Source organism: Pelobates fuscus, chromosome 6 (assembly GCF_036172605.1).
Source record: "Pelobates fuscus isolate aPelFus1 chromosome 6, aPelFus1.pri, whole genome shotgun sequence".
NCBI classification, from domain to species: Eukaryota; Metazoa; Chordata; class Amphibia; order Anura; family Pelobatidae; genus Pelobates; species Pelobates fuscus.
The window spans coordinates 183997818-184017454 of NC_086322.1; the positions used below are offsets into that span (position 1 = coordinate 183997818).

At 38.6% G+C, this 19637-nt stretch overlaps 1 protein-coding gene across 4 annotated transcripts in view; it reads left to right on the plus strand.

Moving 5' to 3' along the window:
- SLC9B2 (solute carrier family 9 member B2) overlaps nt 1-15554 on the plus strand; it is a 63310-nt gene extending 47756 nt beyond the window's left edge. For all 4 annotated transcript variants that reach the window (XM_063458555.1, XM_063458556.1, XM_063458558.1 and 1 more), the window contains 5 exons: nt 3609-3715; nt 9592-9741; nt 9913-10021; nt 13316-13452; nt 15004-15554. In XM_063458555.1, the coding sequence (XP_063314625.1) occupies nt 3609-3715; nt 9592-9741; nt 9913-10021; nt 13316-13452; nt 15004-15225 (725 nt within the window). In that variant the 3' untranslated portion in view covers nt 15226-15554. The remainder of the gene's footprint in view (nt 1-3608; nt 3716-9591; nt 9742-9912; nt 10022-13315; nt 13453-15003) is intronic.
- The last annotated feature ends 4083 nt before the right edge of the window (nt 15555-19637 follow it).

Genomic DNA, 19637 nt, shown 5'->3' on the forward strand with positions numbered 1-19637 from the left:
GGCTACTAAACTGGTTCATGGATTGCAGGATAAAACTTACCAGGAAAGGTTAAAGGATCTTAACATGTATAGCTTGGAGGAAAGACGAGACAGGGGGGATATGATAGAAACATTTAAATACATAAAGGGAATCAACACAGTAAAGGAGGAGACTATATTTAAAAGAAGAAAAACTACCACAACAAGAGGACATAGTCTTAAATTAGAGGGACAAAGGTTTAAAAATAATATCAGGAAGTATTACTTTACTGAGAGGGTAGTGGATGCATGGAATAGCCTTCCAGCTGAAGTGGTAGAGGTTAACACAGTAAAGGAGTTTAAGCATGCGTGGGATAGGCATAAGGCTATCCTAACTATAAGATAAGGCCAGGGACTAATGAAAGTATTTAGAAAACTGGGCAGACTAGATGGGCCGAATGGTTCTTATCTGCCGTCACATTCTATGTTTCTATGTTTCTATGTTTCTATGTCTCTTGAGTCGTGTCAACTTGTGCAGCTGAATGTCACCTCTCTGTTGGTGGCTTTCTCGTGTCAATAAATTGCCATTTCAGCATTGAAAGTCTGCTTTAATCGCTGCATGCAGTAGGAGCTGTTGAGGTTTGCTTCCTCTCATCTCTGCAGTCAGGCCCCGCCCCTCTCCCAGCAGATTTATATGCACATCTAACTAGGTTATTGTTGGTCAGCACCTGACTGTTCCTTAGTGTGTTAGGTAGCCAGCTTTGAATAACTTCACAATTTTCAAACCCTCTGTAACTGTATAAAAAAGAGAACCTTGTATAGAGCATGTGATCTCAGCAACTAATGAGAATCTGATTTGTATCTCTCAGAATGTTAACGGCACAGGAACACTAAAGTGTTATTTCTTTGAATGATGCTGGATGCCCACTATGCCCCCAAGCCTAAGCAATGTTTGCCTACAAATCTTTTATCAGAAACCTTCTACAGAAATGGAGAAATGCTGTGGCAATTTAAAGGAACAGTATAATATAATATTTATGTACATACTCTTCACTGCAGCCCAATAAATCTACTGTGAAGCAGTTGATGTCTGTCTAATCAAATGCTATTGCTGCGATAAACCAATCCATGGCTGACACCTAATGTAAAATAGGTTAAATTGTGGAATCTATTTTAGTATTAAGCCCCTAGTGTCTGTCTAAATGACAGCAACTAGAGGGAACTGTAAAATGAAAACAGTGTTGCTACTCAGAACTAAAACTTTTCTACTTTGACAGAGCAGGGGCAACATCTATGCCCCATAATCACTTGCACAAGAAGTGATTTTACTACTTAGACTCTTTATGTGTCACATTATGAATCTGGGATTAGCTAGGGGCATGTTCAGAAATGGCTGTGTTAAATAGATAACCTAAGCACCAAGTTAAATTTAGCTTAATGAAGCAATTTTTGTGTTTAGATCATGCCTTATGTAGTCTCACTGTCGAGTCCTCTGACATTTAGGAGCTAAATCACTTTTGTTTCTGTTAATGCAGGCCTAGGCACATCTCCCCTGGCTGTTACTCACACAATGTACATGAAAAAAACAGTTTAATTATTAATCAAATGTGACACCACAGTGTATTTACTGTAGAAGTTTTGATGTCCTGCTCTGTTAATTGAAATTTAATCACACACATGAGTTAAAGCATTTAATCTCTTTACAGAAAATGTGTAGTGAGTCTGTAGGTCACATGCAGCGGAGGTGTGTCTAGGGCTGCATAGACCAAGTGATTTACCTCCTAAAAGCAGATGATTGAGTAGTTAGACTGCAAGGGCATAATCTACACACCAAAATCACTCCATTAAGCTAAAGTTGTTATGTTGCTTATTGTGACGCAGCTCCCATACCCGGACTGAGTAACTCCGCCAGGTCAGCTTCCTCTCTGCTACCAGGGACTCTGGAGTGCTTCAGACCCAGTCACTAAAGTGTGATTGGGGTCTCTGAGGACCTCTTCCACTGGACCAGGCTGTAGCCCTCTTATTCCAGACAGGTATCGCCCTCTCTGCCTCTTCCGTTCCTCTGACAGGCAGACATCTATCCCTCTGCATACAGTGTCTCCAACGACTACCTTTACAAAGGCACTTGTGGTCTAGATCTTTCTTAACTTGTCCCAGGAATCAAGAACCAATGCAGTTGGCCAACAAGTCCGAAAACTCTGTCACAAACCAAACAGGACACACAATTGCCAATGGAACCAACACACAATACGTTATTTTGGACAAGGACTACTCTGGTGACTTGTCCTTAAATATGTGGTGAAATCCTTTATAAATATAAACAAACATACATAACATCATGCATCAAATATATAACACAATCACAACTTTCAAAGCTATGGAGATACACAGATGCAACTGGTCAGTTATTTGTAATTTCCTAATTTGCATATTGTGATTATACAAATCAATGATTTTCCAGTTTCACCAACAGAGGGTGCTAGAGAGTCATCACAAGTCAGAATAAAATCCCCTTTTAAAACAAGGCATCACAACTTTGCAATAGTGCCAAACCCAAACCAGTGAGGAAAGCAGTCCGAATGGCCCCTGTCTACCTGCCTCCCTGAACAGAACCCCTTCCCGACCAAAGCCCATAGTTGGTGGAAGGAGGCTGACCTGCAGTCCTCTTTGAGTGCCAAGGTAATGGAGGCTTCAATTGCACTTAGATCTGTTTTTACTTACTCCTTACTCAAGAAGGGACTACTTTCTTATATCTCCACCATGGAAACGAACCAGGATGACATTTTGCCACCTTGCGAGTATTAGCACATTATTGTTTTATAGTTATGGTTTTCAGCTTCTCATCTCCAATGTGGGGTACCTTTCTTTAATATGCATAGTGTCTGATGCTTTGTTATTCTTAAAATGGAAATGCTTATCTGGTGTATTTGGTTATGTAGCCCTGACTTCCATCCTGCTTTCGATATCTGCTTACTTTCCAATAAAATGATTTTGGGGGGGAAATATCCACTGGATAAAATCTTTTGGCAAATTCACTGTTCTAAGTTTCCTTGTGTCTCTCACTGGCTTCTTGTGTTTGCACAATAGCTTAGAGACAGTGTGCTGACATTGTTCCTGATGGTTAAAATAAGTCAATTGCAGACCTCCCAACCATCCTGATTTTAGCAGGACAATCCCAATTTCTGTTCTGTCTCACCATCCCCTCTGCTATTGGCTAATTGCAATAAATTTGATATTGTTTTTGGGAATGCATGTTCCCAAAATGCCAGCAAAAATGTAAACTATTAACTATTATATATATTAACTATTGCTTAGTCTTTTGTACATTGTGGGAGAGAGACAAAGTAAGGCGAGGCGTAATTTACATGAAGAGGTACTAAATCCAGAAATTTGTTTTGTGGAAGGTAAAGACCAGAAATGTAGTAGTGGGGAAGGTAAGTGAGCTTAATTTTATTATAGTTTATTTTCATTGCAAAGCAATGAAAGCCGAATGCTATATACTGGGTTGAGCGTGAAGTGGGTTAATCCATTGAGCACAGCTGAAAACAAGGCTTTACGTCGGTACGAAGTAATAACATTGATGTTCTGAGATCTTTTATTCTTAATTTGCAGCACACGGACTTAACACAACATGTGATATGTTTTCACAGGCTCCACCATTAACAGCATTGTCAGAGGAGTACTGGAAGTAGTGGTTGGCATATCTGCTGGACTCCTCTTGGGATTTTTTCTTCACTACTTTCCAAGCAAAGATCAGGTGAAACCAAATTTCTTCTCAGCGTCTAATCCTATGCTGACATGCATTCAGTGACCAAATATTTTGGTGGGTACACTACTGAAATGCACATGGTGTCGGTAGCAGATAGAAATGTTTGGCAAAAGTAAAAATAGATCTCAGTGTGCGAGTGTTGTTTAACCTTTTATGAACCACTGAGTATTGGAAATAAGGTCCTTGCTTATTCGGATTTTAAGGTTTCCAATTTCTGTTGAATTTTTGCAGAATGTTGAGTAAAAGAGCTGACTTTGGCTATTACCTTTACAGATATATAATATGCCACTATATGTACACTATCTGTAATATAAGAAACACCTTGCTTCACCCCATTTTACACACTAATTTTACCAAGTCTCTGCTGGGGTCTATCTAAACAAAAATGTATCAACATTTTTTCAAATATGTATTCTGGCTGCAGGATGATACTGTGGCCCAACACACAGAACTAAGTAAAACACGGAAACAATAGAAAATATAAATAAACGTGTTACCGGGCCAGATTTAATGTAGAACGAATAGTCAGTAACTAGCCGAGGTCAGAAACGCAGACAGAAGCATACACGAATGGACAAAGCCAAAAGGTCAAGGATACCAGAAGTACGAATAGTCAGGAACGAGCCAAGATCAAAAACCAGTAGATAATTTCAAAGAATGCTCTCTCAGATAACCAGCTAGTGAAAACCATGACAGGGCAATGAGTAAAACAGTAACAGGGGGTGTAAAAAGCCCTAAACTTTATTTCATTGGTTAGTATAGGTCATGTGATTCCAAAATGTACGTGCGTGTCGACAGGGCCGGCCTTAGGCATTTGGGCGCCCTGTGCGAAAAATCTTCACAGCGCCCCCCCTTCCCGTCCCCCCCTCCCCCACTCCTTCCCCCTTCCCACACACCCTGTCACACACACACACACACAGGCAGACAGCCATACACACACACACACACACACAAACACACTCAGGCAGTCATACACAGACAGCCACACACAAACACACACACACACACACACACACACATAGAATGTGACGGCAGATAAGAACCATTCGGCCCATCTAGTCTGCCCAGACAGTCACACATAGGCAGTCACACACACAAACACACACAGGCAGACAGCCACACACACAGGCTGGCAGTCACACACAGACAGCCACACACAAACACACAGAGGCAAACAGCCAAACACACAGAGGCAAACAGCCAAACACACAGAGGCAAACAGCCACACACCCAGTCTCACACACACACACACACTAACAGACACAGACACACACTAACAGACACACACACACTCACCCACATTAACACATTTTTTTAAATTTATTTAAACCCCCCCCCAGCCTCCTTACCTTTGGGAATGCTGGGGGGGGGGGGGTCTCTTCCTCCCTGGTGGTCCAGTGGCTGCTGGGCGAGCGGCACTGGCGGGCGGGCGGCTGACGAGGGAGCACTTCCTCTGAGCTGTCTGCTCAGCTCCCTTGCGCGCCTCAGAGTGAGGCTGGGAGCCGGAATATGACGTCATATTCCGGCTCCCAGCCTCACTCTGCGGCACGCGAGGGAGCTGAGCAGACAGCTCAGAGGAAGTGCTCCCTCGCCAGCCGCCCACCAGCGCCGCCCGACCACCCAGCATGTCTGTTAGCCGCAAGGCTAACAAGACATTTGCCTTGGGCATTTGGGGGCGGCTTTTTTTGCCGCCCCCTGGAAAATGCCGCCACAGGCAAATGCCATGTTTGCCTCGCGGCTAATACGCCCCTGCCGTGTGAGCTATGCGGCCGCATGGGGGCCCCCTGCTCCATAGCGCCCTGTGCGGCCGCACAGCTCGCACACCCCTAAGGCCGGCCCTGCGTGTCGATGACACAACGCATGCATGTTCGCGTGACTTTTAACCTGGCCAAAGGCGGGGTTACTAAAACCCCATGGGAAAACAGCAGCTGGCGTAAATGAGAATGGCATACTTGCCAGGGGACGCGGCACAGGAGGATGGAGCTGTGACCAACAGCGCCTGACGTAAGTGTAAAAGATTTTCAGCATGACTGCACCGATCTGGCGTGGTTATGTGTGCTGCCATGCCGTGAGCCATTACACTTGCTTCTGGAGTATCAAATTACACTGACTTCTGGACTATCCCCACTTTATCCCTGACATTGCTTACTTTGGTAAATATGATCCTTATATGTAACATGTTTTTAGAACACTGCTTAGTTGGTACCATTTTAGAGGTAATGATCTTAATATTAAGCTGTTTAAAAACATTAGTTGTGATCTCCTCCAACTCATGGGAAGAGAATTGGGTGATGTTAATAGAGAACACAACGGCATACCTCACCTCTGGTCCTCTAGGATGTGGAATGGGACATTACAATTTAAAGGAACATGTATTCCTGACCCTATAGTGTTAAACCCACCATTTAGGTGGCATGTACTGACCTCTGGTCGCGCAGCATAGGGAAAAGTACTCACCTCCATCGCGCAGCCCTCCTCCTGCCGTGCGCTCCAGCTAATCCACGCTGGCGCGCAGCATGACTCCCTTATATAGACTGTAGGCATGACGTCACACTTGTTCTTAAAGTGACCTCATCATCATTTCAATCCTAATCTATTTTGAGTCGCAATGATGACGTGGACCAATCAGTACACAGGTAAGCCTATTTAAGGCTTTCTTTGGCACATATTATCTGCCCTGTTGTGGTTTCTGATTTCTGGTATCCTGACCCGGCTTCATATTTGACTTGTATTTTCTGGTATCCAGACCCGGCTTTATCTTGACTTTGTGTATTTCTGTACCCTTGACCTTATTTCTTGTACCTTAAGTCCGGCCACTCTAAGGCTCGGTAATACGCCTTTTTGGATCCACCTTTTGTCGGTTTCCTCTTTCCTGCCTGTTGGGGTACAGCTCCCATGACAGATAATCATTTAAGATAAATCACCACATCTCAAGAAAGTTGGGAAAACAACTTTGTTTTCCTGGCACTATAGTATCACTAAAAGTTTCAAAGTTTGTGAGAGAGTCTCTTGAGAACCAACTAAGAAATAACTGCATTTCTTTCTGTTTAGCCTTTTCCAATGATCCTCCTGAGCACTGGTTACATGTCTTTTTACATCCATGGCAGCAGGATAGCGCACCCGCTACAGGCTAGGTGTTTAGATTTTTAGATTTACACAAGTCCTTAAGTTTAGGAGCAGGAGTGGACATTTTGCCTACTTTATCCAGTTTATCTGGTAAAGCAGGACTAGACATCTGGAAAACAGAAACATAAGAATACTGTGTAAAAATATAGTAAGAATCCATAAGTAATAACAATGGTAAGAAGCCTTTAAGAAAAAGAGAGAAATGTATCCCCCCATGTAGGCGGGCTGGTGACACATTATACCTGTTCTTACAAGCACCCTTTCTATCAAACAGGCTAGCACAGTTTAACCATCCTATGCATAATTCAAATTTTGCACCAAAACCTGAATTCCTCTTGCACATGCAGTAGCACAACTGGAACTTCAGTAGAAGCAATGCAAGCATTCAACCTCTGTGCTCAGACTCAATGTCTGTTTGTTGATTGTCATGCCAACCGGGGTTGCCTATATCAAGGACTCTGCCAGAAAGCAGCAAATCTGTGCACTGGCAACAAATGGTATTGTTAAGGTATGTGCCATGCCTGTTCTATCTTGCTCAGCATGTAAATTAAAATAAAATGTGAATAGAAAATTAAATGAATCTATTCAGGTTTAACATTTTATTTTAAAAGCACTTTGTGTTGGCTATATGATTGTGCTAAAATATCAGAAGTAATAGTGCCTCTTTAAATCCTAGACTTTCTCATATAACTCAAATTCTCGAAGATAATCTTGGGCACATGAGTGTAGTTGATCCTTCTGGAATCTGAAAAATGTATACGTGATTGTAGAACATTAAAGCCATGTTGACATTGTAAGCAGCTGTGCATTCTGGGAAAATTTTAGTTTTATCTGCCTTAAGTTTTTAAGGGGGTGTTAATGGTTATGAAATCAAAGCTAAGAGACCACAGTTTTCCAAGAGCGTTCTTTAGAATGTTAATATTTCTTATTGTGTTTTAGGTTATTTTCTCTTTCATTTCTAGGAACTATACTCTATCTATTTCTATCTCCCTATCTATTTCTACCTATTTATTTATCTATCTATCTATCTATCTATCTATCTATCTATCTATCTATATATATATATTTCTCTCATTAAAGGAACTCTCCAGTGCCAGGAAAACAAACCGTTTTCCTGGCACTGCAGGTCCCCTCTCCCTCCCACCCCCCATCCCAAGTTGCTGAAGAGTTAAAACCCCTTCAGTGACTTACCTGTATCCAGCGTCGATTTCCCTCGGCGCTGGGTCAGGGTCCACCCATGCTCCTCCCCCTCCGACGTCATCCGGCGAGGCAGACCTATTGAGCATGCGTGGCCGGCGGCAGGGGAGACCTAATGTGCATGCGCGGCAATGCTGCGCACGCGCATTAGACCTCCCCATATGAAAGCATGGAATAATGCTTTCAATGCTTTCCTATGGGGATTTCGGCAATGCTGGAGGTCCTCACATAGCGTGGAGGTGTTCCTAGGTTCTTCTCTGAAAATACAGTGTTTCTCTAAAAATACAGTGTTTACATGAAAAAGCCTGCAGGGAGCTATTGTACTCACCTGAACAACCCCATTAAGCTGAAGTTGTTCAAGTGACTATAGTGTCCCTTTAAGAATGACTAGCACATTAGTGGTGTAAAAGGAGTAAAGTTCAGCTGCTACAATTATAATTATGTATGCTTCTATAATAGCCATATAAAATGTTTGATACGCTGTGGGGGACAAATTCTACAGAAATGCGGGCCATAAACATTGCATGCAGTACTTTAACTAGTGTGAACTGAAAAGCCATTCAATTAACAATAACTCAACTCAGTTTCATTGAAACAAAATAGTGCGTGGCACTAATGGAACCACTCCATTCCTTAAAAGCGTCTTCACCCGAGACTCTCAGTCATCTGTGAGGCAAGGGGGATACGAGGATGTCCCTTTCTACTTTTTTAATGCAATAGGCCCTACCCTCTGGCCACGAGTTTGAGTACAGGGGATGGACAGTGATCTTTTTACAAAATCTAAATATGGTTTCAAAGAAACACAAGGCAACAAATAGTCCCAAAAGCTGCTGACCAATAGTAGGTGCATAAAAACTGCTAAACTTTTTAATGTGACAATAATTGAACAGCTGTGAGGCTAGACAGCTTGGCATTACTTCCCATCATTCCCACTCACCCTCCCCTTCCTCCCCCCTCACCGCATGCCACCCATTTTTTTTCTTCTTTTTGTCCTCTTCCTCATCTTCTCTTCTCTATCTTTCCTTACTCCTCACAGACTCTCTTCCCAGTCTCCTACTTTCAAAACATCCCCCTAACTTGGGAATTAAACTGCATGGCTAATTTGCATCCACCTTCACTGGCAGGTGTCGAACAGAACATCACAGCTAAGACTGCATAGCTATACAGCACAAATTTTGTCTTACGGGTCTTCTGTATCTACCAGCTACTGGATTTCCTTAATTACGTTTTATATATGTCTTGTTTTCTGTCATAACTGATTAAATCTTGAAAATAAAGATTGAAGTAAACCACCCATGGACAAATGGTATCCATAAAAAAAGTAGACATAAATCAAAGCATGTAAACAGGTAATACAGGATTGAATCAGCATCATACATCATGAGTTTGACAAAACTGGAATCTGTGATTGGACATCTGTTCAGGAACCCCTTGTATTCAGATCCAACGGAAACACATGCAGAATCAGTGACTCTTTATTACAGTCCCTAATGTTACAGAAGATATAAAGTATTCACGAAACTATTATTTTTATTGTACAGGGAAATCTAAAATGGAAGAGGACTTACATTGTCCTGGCTCTGGCCATATTTGCAGTATTTGGCAGTCTGACGTTTGGTTTTCCTGGTTCTGGAGGCCTATGTACACTAGTTATGGCATTTCTAGCAGGCATTGGATGGTCAGCTGATAAGGTAATTATGAGCTGTATAGTCTGGACTACCCTCCAAAGTGTTTACAACAAGCATTGAACAGATTTAATTATTTTACATTAAAATATAACTTTCTTTTAACATTTTACTTCTACATACACGATTTATTTGTATTAGTGTTCATCTTCATTAGTGGTGTTATATTTCTTGTAGACTGTTGTTGAAGATGCAATTTCAGTTGCTTGGGACATCTTTCAACCACTGCTTTTCGGTCTGATTGGTGCAGAAATATCTGTTGCATCTCTGAAACCGGAGACTGTTGGTAAGTTGTAAGTCAGGTTTCCCAACACTCATCCTAATGCCTCAGGTAGGAAATAGGCAGTCATGGTATAAGAGACTAGTAATAAATACAAAAACAATAAGTTAACGTTTATGCTCTTATCTACACAAAGCACCTAAGGTGAGAAGTGTTCCTTTAAAGACACTCAAAATACAATGGTTACAAAGGGGGGAAAAAAAAACAAAGGAGTTGTGTAATTCACCATAAAGTGATAATAATAAATGGTACAAACTTTGTAATAGTATGGTTTACCATAGACACTGTGTATCGATATAATAGCTGGTAGGATCTACCATGAGTACATATCTATTGGGAAAAATATAAAAATACTGTAGTATAATTAACATAAGTGGGGGGTGGAGGTGGTAGAAAACTCACAAGATATAGATGTATTCAGGCATATCTCCCTTAATATTAGGGTAGTAGTGAAGTTGTGGAAGTTCTAGATATGTGATAGATCTTCTTGCCACTCAAATCAAAGAAGAAGATAGAAGATAGTGCAGATTGTATAAAAAGTATAACAATTTATTGTATATATTGCACTTACAATGTTTCAGAGAAAAAACAGCATGTCTCCACACCAAGGTGGTATGCACGTGTTCCAGCAGGTAAAATCACAGCAACGATTCCAAACAGCAACAACAGGGTAAAATAAATAAAAAGTTCATATGAACAAATTAACTAACTAAATCCAACGCGTTTCCTCCTCTTCTGGACTTCCTCAGGGATGTATAAATCCAATCCGACCAGGTTCCGCTTTTATATCAGTCAGGTAACGGGTGTTATTGACAGCAGCTGCTGGCGTGCGTTCCACTGTGGAACATACGGACCATTCGAAAAATAATGTTGCCGATATGAATGGCAACATAGTGTTAACTAATTCCAACAGAACCAATTGCAAACAAAGGCTCATATTTGACTCAAGCATATAATACAGCGATCCAATACAATCACATACAATGGCAGTATATTAGGAGCTGGGCATGTCAGCAGAAAATGCTTGTTATTTACAGACTGATATACATTTAAATTTGTACTAAAAAGCATACATGTCTGAGACACATTGAAATCAACAAAATGGTATAGAAATATATATCGAATTGCATGTACAAAAAATAATATAAAAAAATGTAAAAGAAAAGTTAAATAAATGTGAGATATAAAAAATGGCTAAATGTATAAGTGTACAAATGCAGGAGTGCATATAATATGTATAAATGAGTAAATAAAGCAAATGTATGGATAGGTATACATGTGCCTATATTGAAAAAATACATGCATGAATATATAAGTGGATGTACATATGTGCCTGTACCGAGAGATATACATATGCACCTGAGAAAAAATGAAAAATAAATAAAAAAAATAAATTAATATATTAGAGGAAACTATTCTAAGAAGTATGCAAAATAAATGGGTGTATGGATATATGAATGCGAGCATAGATACATGAATGTATACATGTGTAAATATATGAATGGATCTATGGATGAATGAATGAATATATAACTGTCATGCCCAACACCTTTTACTAAACAGCATAATGATTAAATAAGTCCTGTTAAGTCTATTTCCTGACATTTGAGAGGAGGAGGAAACATCAAAACTACACTAAACAGTAAAGAAGCCCAATGGATCTTTAATTTAAAAACTTTAAAATACGGTCTAAATCAGGAAATAGACTTAGCAGAACTTATTTAATCATTATCCTGTTTTGTAAAATTGTTCTTCTTGGGTGACTCAAAAAGGCCTAGCCGATCTTTACACATTCCTTTTTTTCAATGCACTTCCTTAATATCCATATAGGAAAATACATGTAATTTTCATGGATGAAACTAACACTATTTTCCCAATTGCAGAAATACCATCTAGACTAATGTGGATTTTTAGGTGCCCTTATATATAGAGGAAGTTTTTTCATATTATATATTTACATTGATACTTATATACTTATGCCATTTTGTAAAGGTGTTGGGCATGACAGCAATGATTTGCTTGGAAATTATATATTTTGGGGGGTATATATTTTGTACTGATTTTATATATTTTTTATCTATTTGTTTCTTATTTTTATTTTTTATTCATTCTCTTACTTTTTTTTTTTTAGATGCATAATATTTTATTATCCTTTTTCTATAGTTATAATTTCATATTCATCCAGTTATATACTCATTCATTCATCCATAGATCCATTTATGCATCTATTCATATATTTATACATGTATTTATCTATACATTCATGTATCTATGCTCGCATTCATATATTCATACACCCATTTATTTTGCATACTTCTTAGAATAGTTTCCTCTAATATATTTTATTTTTATTTATTTATCATTTTTTCTCAGGTGCATATGTATATCTCTCGGTACAGGCACATATGTACATCCACTTAATATATTCATGCATGTATTTTTTCAATATAGGCACATGTATACCCATCCATACATTTGCTCTATTTACTCATTTATACATATACACATTTATATATGCACTCCTGCATTTGTACACTTATACATTTAGCCATTTTATACATTTAGCCATTTTTATATCTCATATTTTATTTTTTTATTTTACATTTATTTGATTTATTATTTGTACATGCAATATGATATATATTTCTATACCATTTTGTTGATTTCAATGTGTCTCAGACATGTATGCTATTTAGTACAAATATAAATGTATATCAGTCTGTAAATAACAAGCATTTTCTTGGTGTGGAGACATGCTGTTTTTTCTCTGAAACATTGTAAGTGCAATATATACAATAAATTGTTATACTTTTTATACAATCTGCACTATCTATCTCCTTCTTTGATTTGAGTGGCCAAGAAGATCTATCACATATCCAGAATTCCATCGCTGGAGGTCTTCCACAACTTCACTACTACCCTTATATTAAGGGGGATATGCCTGAATACATCTATATCTTGTGAGTGTTCTACCACCCCCACCCCCCACTTATGTTAATTATACTACAGTATTTTTATATTTTTCCCAATAGATATGTACTCATGGTAGATCCTACCAGCTATTATATCGATACACAGTGTCAATGTTAAACCATACTATTATAAAGTTTGTACCATCCTATGTTTTTTTTTTCCCCTTTTGTAACTATGGTATAAGAGACTTGATTATTTCCTCTGCCTAACATGCAAACAAAGAGGTGTAATGGCATAAATAACTAATAAATTGTCATTAATATATTGTGTCAAATGAATACAGTTGTATCCAATATAGATCCAGTAACATTTCATGTTTTATTTCAGGGTTATGTGTGGCCACACTTGTCATATCTTTGGCAATTCGTGTATGCGCAACATATTTAATGGTATGCTGTGCTGGATTTAATTTAAAGGAAAAAATATTCATCTCCCTGGCTTGGATTCCTAAAGCAACAGTACAGGTAAGCTTCAAATTCAAAATAATGCAATGCATAATTAGTTTTATTTGGTAATGCAAAATGCATAAAATTGTTATACTGACGGTAAAGTATCTCTAGGTGGTTTATTCGGTAAAGAGTGATTTTCCAAGTAAAATGTAATGCAAACACAGAAAATTTGCCTATTTTGGCTTAAAGGAGCCCTCAAAACATCTAAAGCACTTTTAATTGCTGAGGAGCTTTATGTGTGAAGAGTGTGTCCTATATTTTCCATTTTATCAAAAGGGGAGATTTCAATAGAAATTGGCACTTTTATACATTAACCTTGTTGCACCCCCTGGCTGTCAGTTAAACAGCTAGTCCGGTTACTTCCTGGTTTGGTTAGCTCAGAGGAGCTAAATTTAAGAAGAGCCATTGCCCAGAGCACCTCCCTTGCAAAGATTTCTCATTGAGCTGCATTGGGAAGTCTGTGATTGAACAGTCACATATAGTCTGGGCTGGGTGAGAAGGGTAGGGCTTGCCAAAGCAGCTGACATGAGAACCGCAGGGTTTGCAAGCTGTTTTTAATATACCCTCGATGAAAAGAATGCATTATTAAATGCATGCATGTTTTACTGTCCACTAGACAGTGATTGTTTTATGTTATTTTTGTTTTGCATTTGGGCAGTGGAGTGTCTTGAAATTGTTTATTTTACGGCTCAGCTTGCAGTAGAAGCCTACAGTGTGTTTACTTTGCCTACTAATTATATTGTCTGGATGTTTTTAATTCAGAATATTCTCACTGTCATTATGTATGAGGACATAATCAAATTAGCAATATTAGAGTTGTGTTTTTATGATAAAGGTGGATTGGATGTAGACTTACATACCACTAACACATGATTTGTCTATGATTGACCTGCTAGCTTCAGAAGCTAAAGGCAGATGTAGTTTTAAAATATCTGGAGGACATCAGTGGCACAGCTGGGGTGGGCTGATTCAGGCTAGAGCCCCAAGTTGGCCTCCGAAAAGCACTGTATCTCCAAAGTGCCATATATATGTATAGCCATAAGTCCTAAGATCCTGAGGCGACCCAGAGGCTCTGAGCTATGCACAGCTTTCACCCCTCTGGTTTCAGGCCACGTGTAATTTATTCTGTGAGTTTGTGGTAGTTCAGAGTGTTACTATGAGTTCGTAGCTCACAAGAGCCATTACATGATGCTTGCAGAGACCAGAAACTCTCCACACCGAACCACCAGGGATCTGAATTATGTCCCACTTCCTGCCGGAGGGAGGGTGGAATTAACTTGAAACCAGATTACTTGAAAACCAGAGTAATCTGAATGTACCTTTCCTGGTTAAATACAATATTATTATTATTATTATTTAAAAAATAAATAAATGTTTAAACAACACATTTCTTACACACACTGCATACCCTATCTCATAATACACAATACATTCCTTACACACACACACACACACACACACTACCTGCCCTAAACACTAGCCATCACCAGCAAAATACATAATGACGTCTATTGTAATAAATGCATGGCAACTGCTCTTTTCTGTAATACCTGTTGTATCACATAGGCTGCAATAGGGTCAGTAGCCCTCGACACAGCAAGGACAAATGGAAAAGTAGAGTATGAAGAATATGGTATGGATGTCCTCACGGCAGCGTTTTTGTCGATACTGATCACCGCACCAATAGGAGCAGTCATCATTGGCCTGACAGGACCCAAAATGCTACAAAAAGCAACTGATGAAGATAAAGAACAAAGAACCACGATAGGAGAATCTAGTATTGTATGAAAAGCAGCAGTTCCTCCATGCAGGTTGTGGAGGGTCGGGAGAAGTGACTCCTTGACTGACAATTTTTCTATATAGGCATTACACTGGTTTGGAATGGATATAAATTCAAATAGCTGGTATTTTAGCATAAAGCCACATTTGTTTAATTTTGAAACGGTTTTATTGTATTTGTGGAACATGACTGGGAGGACATATAACTAAAATAAAAAGGATTACAAAGCTAAAAACTAAATATAGCAGTTGGAAATTGTTTGCTGGTTTGTACACACAAAGGAAATACCACGTTCAACAATATTTTTCAAAAATGGATCTAATGTGTATTAATGTAAACACACTGATACAAAAATTATTTATATATTAATATTATATAGACTATATACCGTACATATACTGTATACTCTGTACATGTATATGCAGAGTTTAACCCCTTAAGACCGCAGGACGTACTATGCCGTCCTTATTTGGGCGGCTCTAAACGCCGCAGGACGGCATAGTACGTCCTGGGCGGTCTTACCCCCCACGTGGCCGGCGGCACATGGCCGCTGCAGATCGCGGTCGGGGGGCATGCCTGGCCCCCCAGGCAGCCCCCCTGTGCCTGGGGACCGCAGTCTGCTGCTTCCGATCGCAGTGACAGGCTGTCACTGCGATCGGTATTTACCATGTGTCAGCCGATTTTAAAATCGGCTGACACATGGAGCCGCGGCATTTTCACTGTGCAGATCGCGGTCGGGGGACATGCCTGGCCCCCCAGGCAGTCCCCCTGCGGTCAGTGACCGCGATCTGCAGAGTCTAATCGCAGGGAGAGGCTGTCTCTGCGATCTGAATGCAGAGACAGCCTCTCCCTGCGATCTGATCGCAGTGACAGCCTGTCACTGCGATCAGAGTTACTATGTGTCAGCCTATTGGCTGACCCATAGTAACTGCAGGCAGGATCCCCCTGCAGATCACGTTGGGGGGCATGCCTGGCCACCCAGGCACTCCCCCTGTGGCCAATTACCGTGATCTGCAGGAGGTGATCACAGTGACAGCCTGTCACTGTGATCACTGATCCTGTGTGTCAGCCAGTGATGTAAAATCACTGGCTGACACTGTCTCTGCCCCTCTGCTCCCCTCTTAACCCCTTAATGTTACAAAATAAAATAAAATACAGTTACACATCAAATATACTTAGATCATATATATAATATATATATATATAAATGATCTAAGTATGTGTGTATGTATATATATATATATATATATATATATATATATATATATATATATACACACACATTTACACATACACTAAGTGTATTTTAATATTTATATATTAAGGATATTGATTAAATATATACATAATTATAATTATATATATATATATTTTATAATAAAAAAATATAAATACGCTAAAAAAATAAATTAAAAAATTAAAAAAAAATAATTAAAAATATATATATGTGTGTAATTTCGTTCTAACTGTATTTTGATATTAATATATATATATTGATATAAAAATACACGTAGAACGAAATAATATATATATGTATATACCTAAGTATATACGTATACATCACTATATGTATACCTATATATAAATAAAAATAATTGTAAAAAAATTATATACATATATATACATATATATATCCACACACGTGTATATATAATAATTTTACATATATATTTATGTAATAATTTTACATAATTAGGTATCCTAATTAATTACAATTAGCGGGACCTGCCTAACAACCCAGGCCGAAAGTATAGGGAATTTAATTTGCTAGCACTATATTTAACCCTATAACTTTCCAAGACACTATGAAACCTGTACATGGGGGGTACTGTTTTACTCGGGAGACATCGCTGAACACAAATATTTGTGTTTCAAAACCGTAAAATGTATTACAACAATGATATCGTCAGGGAAAGTGAAATTTATTGCATTTTTCGCACACAAACGGCACTTACACTGACGATATTTTTGCTGTAATACTTTTTACTGTTTTGAAACACAAATATTTGTGTTCATCAAAGTCTCCTGAGTATAACAGTACCCCTCATGTACAGGTTTTAGGGTGTTTTCAAAAGTTACAGAGTCAAACATAAGGCTTGTGTTTCAGTTTTTTCACAATGAAATTTGCCAGATTGGTTACGTTGGCTTTGAGACCGTATAGTAGCCCAGAAATAAGAATTACCTCCATAATGGCATACCATTTGCAAAAGTAGACAACCCAAGGTATTGCAAATGGGGTATGTTCAGTCTTTTTTAGTAGCCACTTAGTCACAAACACTGGCCAAAATTGGCTTTCAAATTAGTTTTTTGCATTTTTCACACACAAACAAATATTAACGTTAACTTTGGCTAGTGTTTGTGACCAAGTGGCTACTAAAAAAGACTGGACATACCCCATTTGCAATACCTTGGGTTGTCTACTTTTGCAAATGGTATGCCATCATGGGGGTAATTCTCATTCCTGGGCTACCATACAGTCTCAAAGGCAACGTAACCAAACTGGCAAATTTCAATGTGAAAAAACTGAAAAGTGTAACATGCTTTATTTGACCCTGCAACTTCCCAAAACACCATAAAACCTGTACATAGGGGGTACTGTTTTACACGTGAGACATCGCTGAATACAAATATGTGTATTTTATTGCAGTAAAAGCAAACAGTATTATGACATTCACAGTTAGAATGTCACATAGAACTAAGAAAATTTAAAAAAAATCTTATTTTCTCTCATTTTTTTATATTGTTTTCATATTACGTTATGTTCCATACCTAAATATTTGATGTTAAATGAAAGCCCTGTTTCCCCTGAATAAAATGATATATAATAAGTGTGGGTGCATTTAATATGAAAGAGGTGAATTACGGTTGGACAGACATATAGCGCAAATGCCAGGTTTTGTTTAAGTTTTTTTTGGATCACAACTTGTACATTTGGCTGCGGTCTTAAGGGGTTAAAGGGACACTATAGTCACCTGAACAACTTTAGCTTAATGAAGCAGTTTTGGTGTATAGAACATGCCCCTGCAGCCTCACTGCTCAATCCTCTGCCATTTAGGAGTTAAATCCCTTTGTTTATGAACCCTAGTCACACCTCCCTGCATGTGACTTGCACAGCCTTCCATAAACACTTCCTGTAAAGAGAGCCCTATTTAGACTTTCTTTATTGCAAGTTCTGTTTAATTAAGATTTTCTTTTATCCCCTGCTATGTTAATAGTTTGCTAGACCCTGCAAGAGCCTCCTGTATGTGATTAAAGTTCAATTTAGAGATTGAGATACAATTATTTTTTTCTGTTTCTGTGTAAGGTCTATAGTGAGTTTAAAAGTATGTAACTGGGTGAGGAAAAATGTAAAAGAAAAGAAAAAAAAAAAAAAAAAAAGGGACAGAGGTATGTTAAAACCTTCTTGTCAAAATAACTATAGAAGAAACCATTTCCATAGAGATATTTCTGACTACTAGAGGTAAAGCAAAAAAGAAACTCGGTTTGGAGTATGGCCTATTACATTAAATGTATGTCTATGAATGTTAACGGGTTAAATAGCCCATTTAAGAGACGGGTAGCAATACAGGAGATTAATAATTCTAAAGCATCAATAATATGTTTCCAAGAAACACATTTTTGTACAAGAAACCCTCCTACTTTTAAACCTAAAAGGTACCCACAAATATATCATGCGTTTTCACCCCATAAAACAAAAGGGGTTGCTATAATGTTTCATGAGGATTGGTTATTTAATCAGGAGTTAATATATAAAGATAGGCAAGGTAGACTACTGATAGTGGTTGGAAATTTAAATGGAGTTCACATAACAGTAGCCTCGATATATGCCCCAAATAATTCACAAATCTCCTTTTTGAGTAGAGCATTTTCTAAAATTAAGGCCGTGTGTAAAGGTCAAACTATAATTTGTGGAGACTTCAATTGTACAATAGACCCAAATATGGATATAAAGAGAAGTAACGCTAAGAACCCACTACATCAGACCACCCTCCTGAGCTCTAAATTTTCTAAACTTATTAATTCCCATGATTTATATGACACATGGCGCTGTTTATACCCAGGTGAGAAAGATTATACCTTTTACTCAAACGTTCATAGCACTTATTCGAGAATAGATATGTGCTTAGTGGATAAATTATCATTACTGAATGTCACTGAGACAAAAATAGGAATCAGAACTTGGTCAGATCATGCTCCACTTGTCATCACTTTTAAAGCACAATTTGCAGCCAGGGGTAGAAGTGTATGGCGACTCAATGAATCACTTTTAAATGAAACAAAGTTAGTTTCAAAAATTTGTGGAACAATTAGGAACTTCTACAATGACCATATTCATGACCCCTCAAGTATTATAACAAAGTGGGTGACACTTAAGGCAGTTCTTAGAGGACTATGTATACAAGCAGGTTCGATAAGGAAG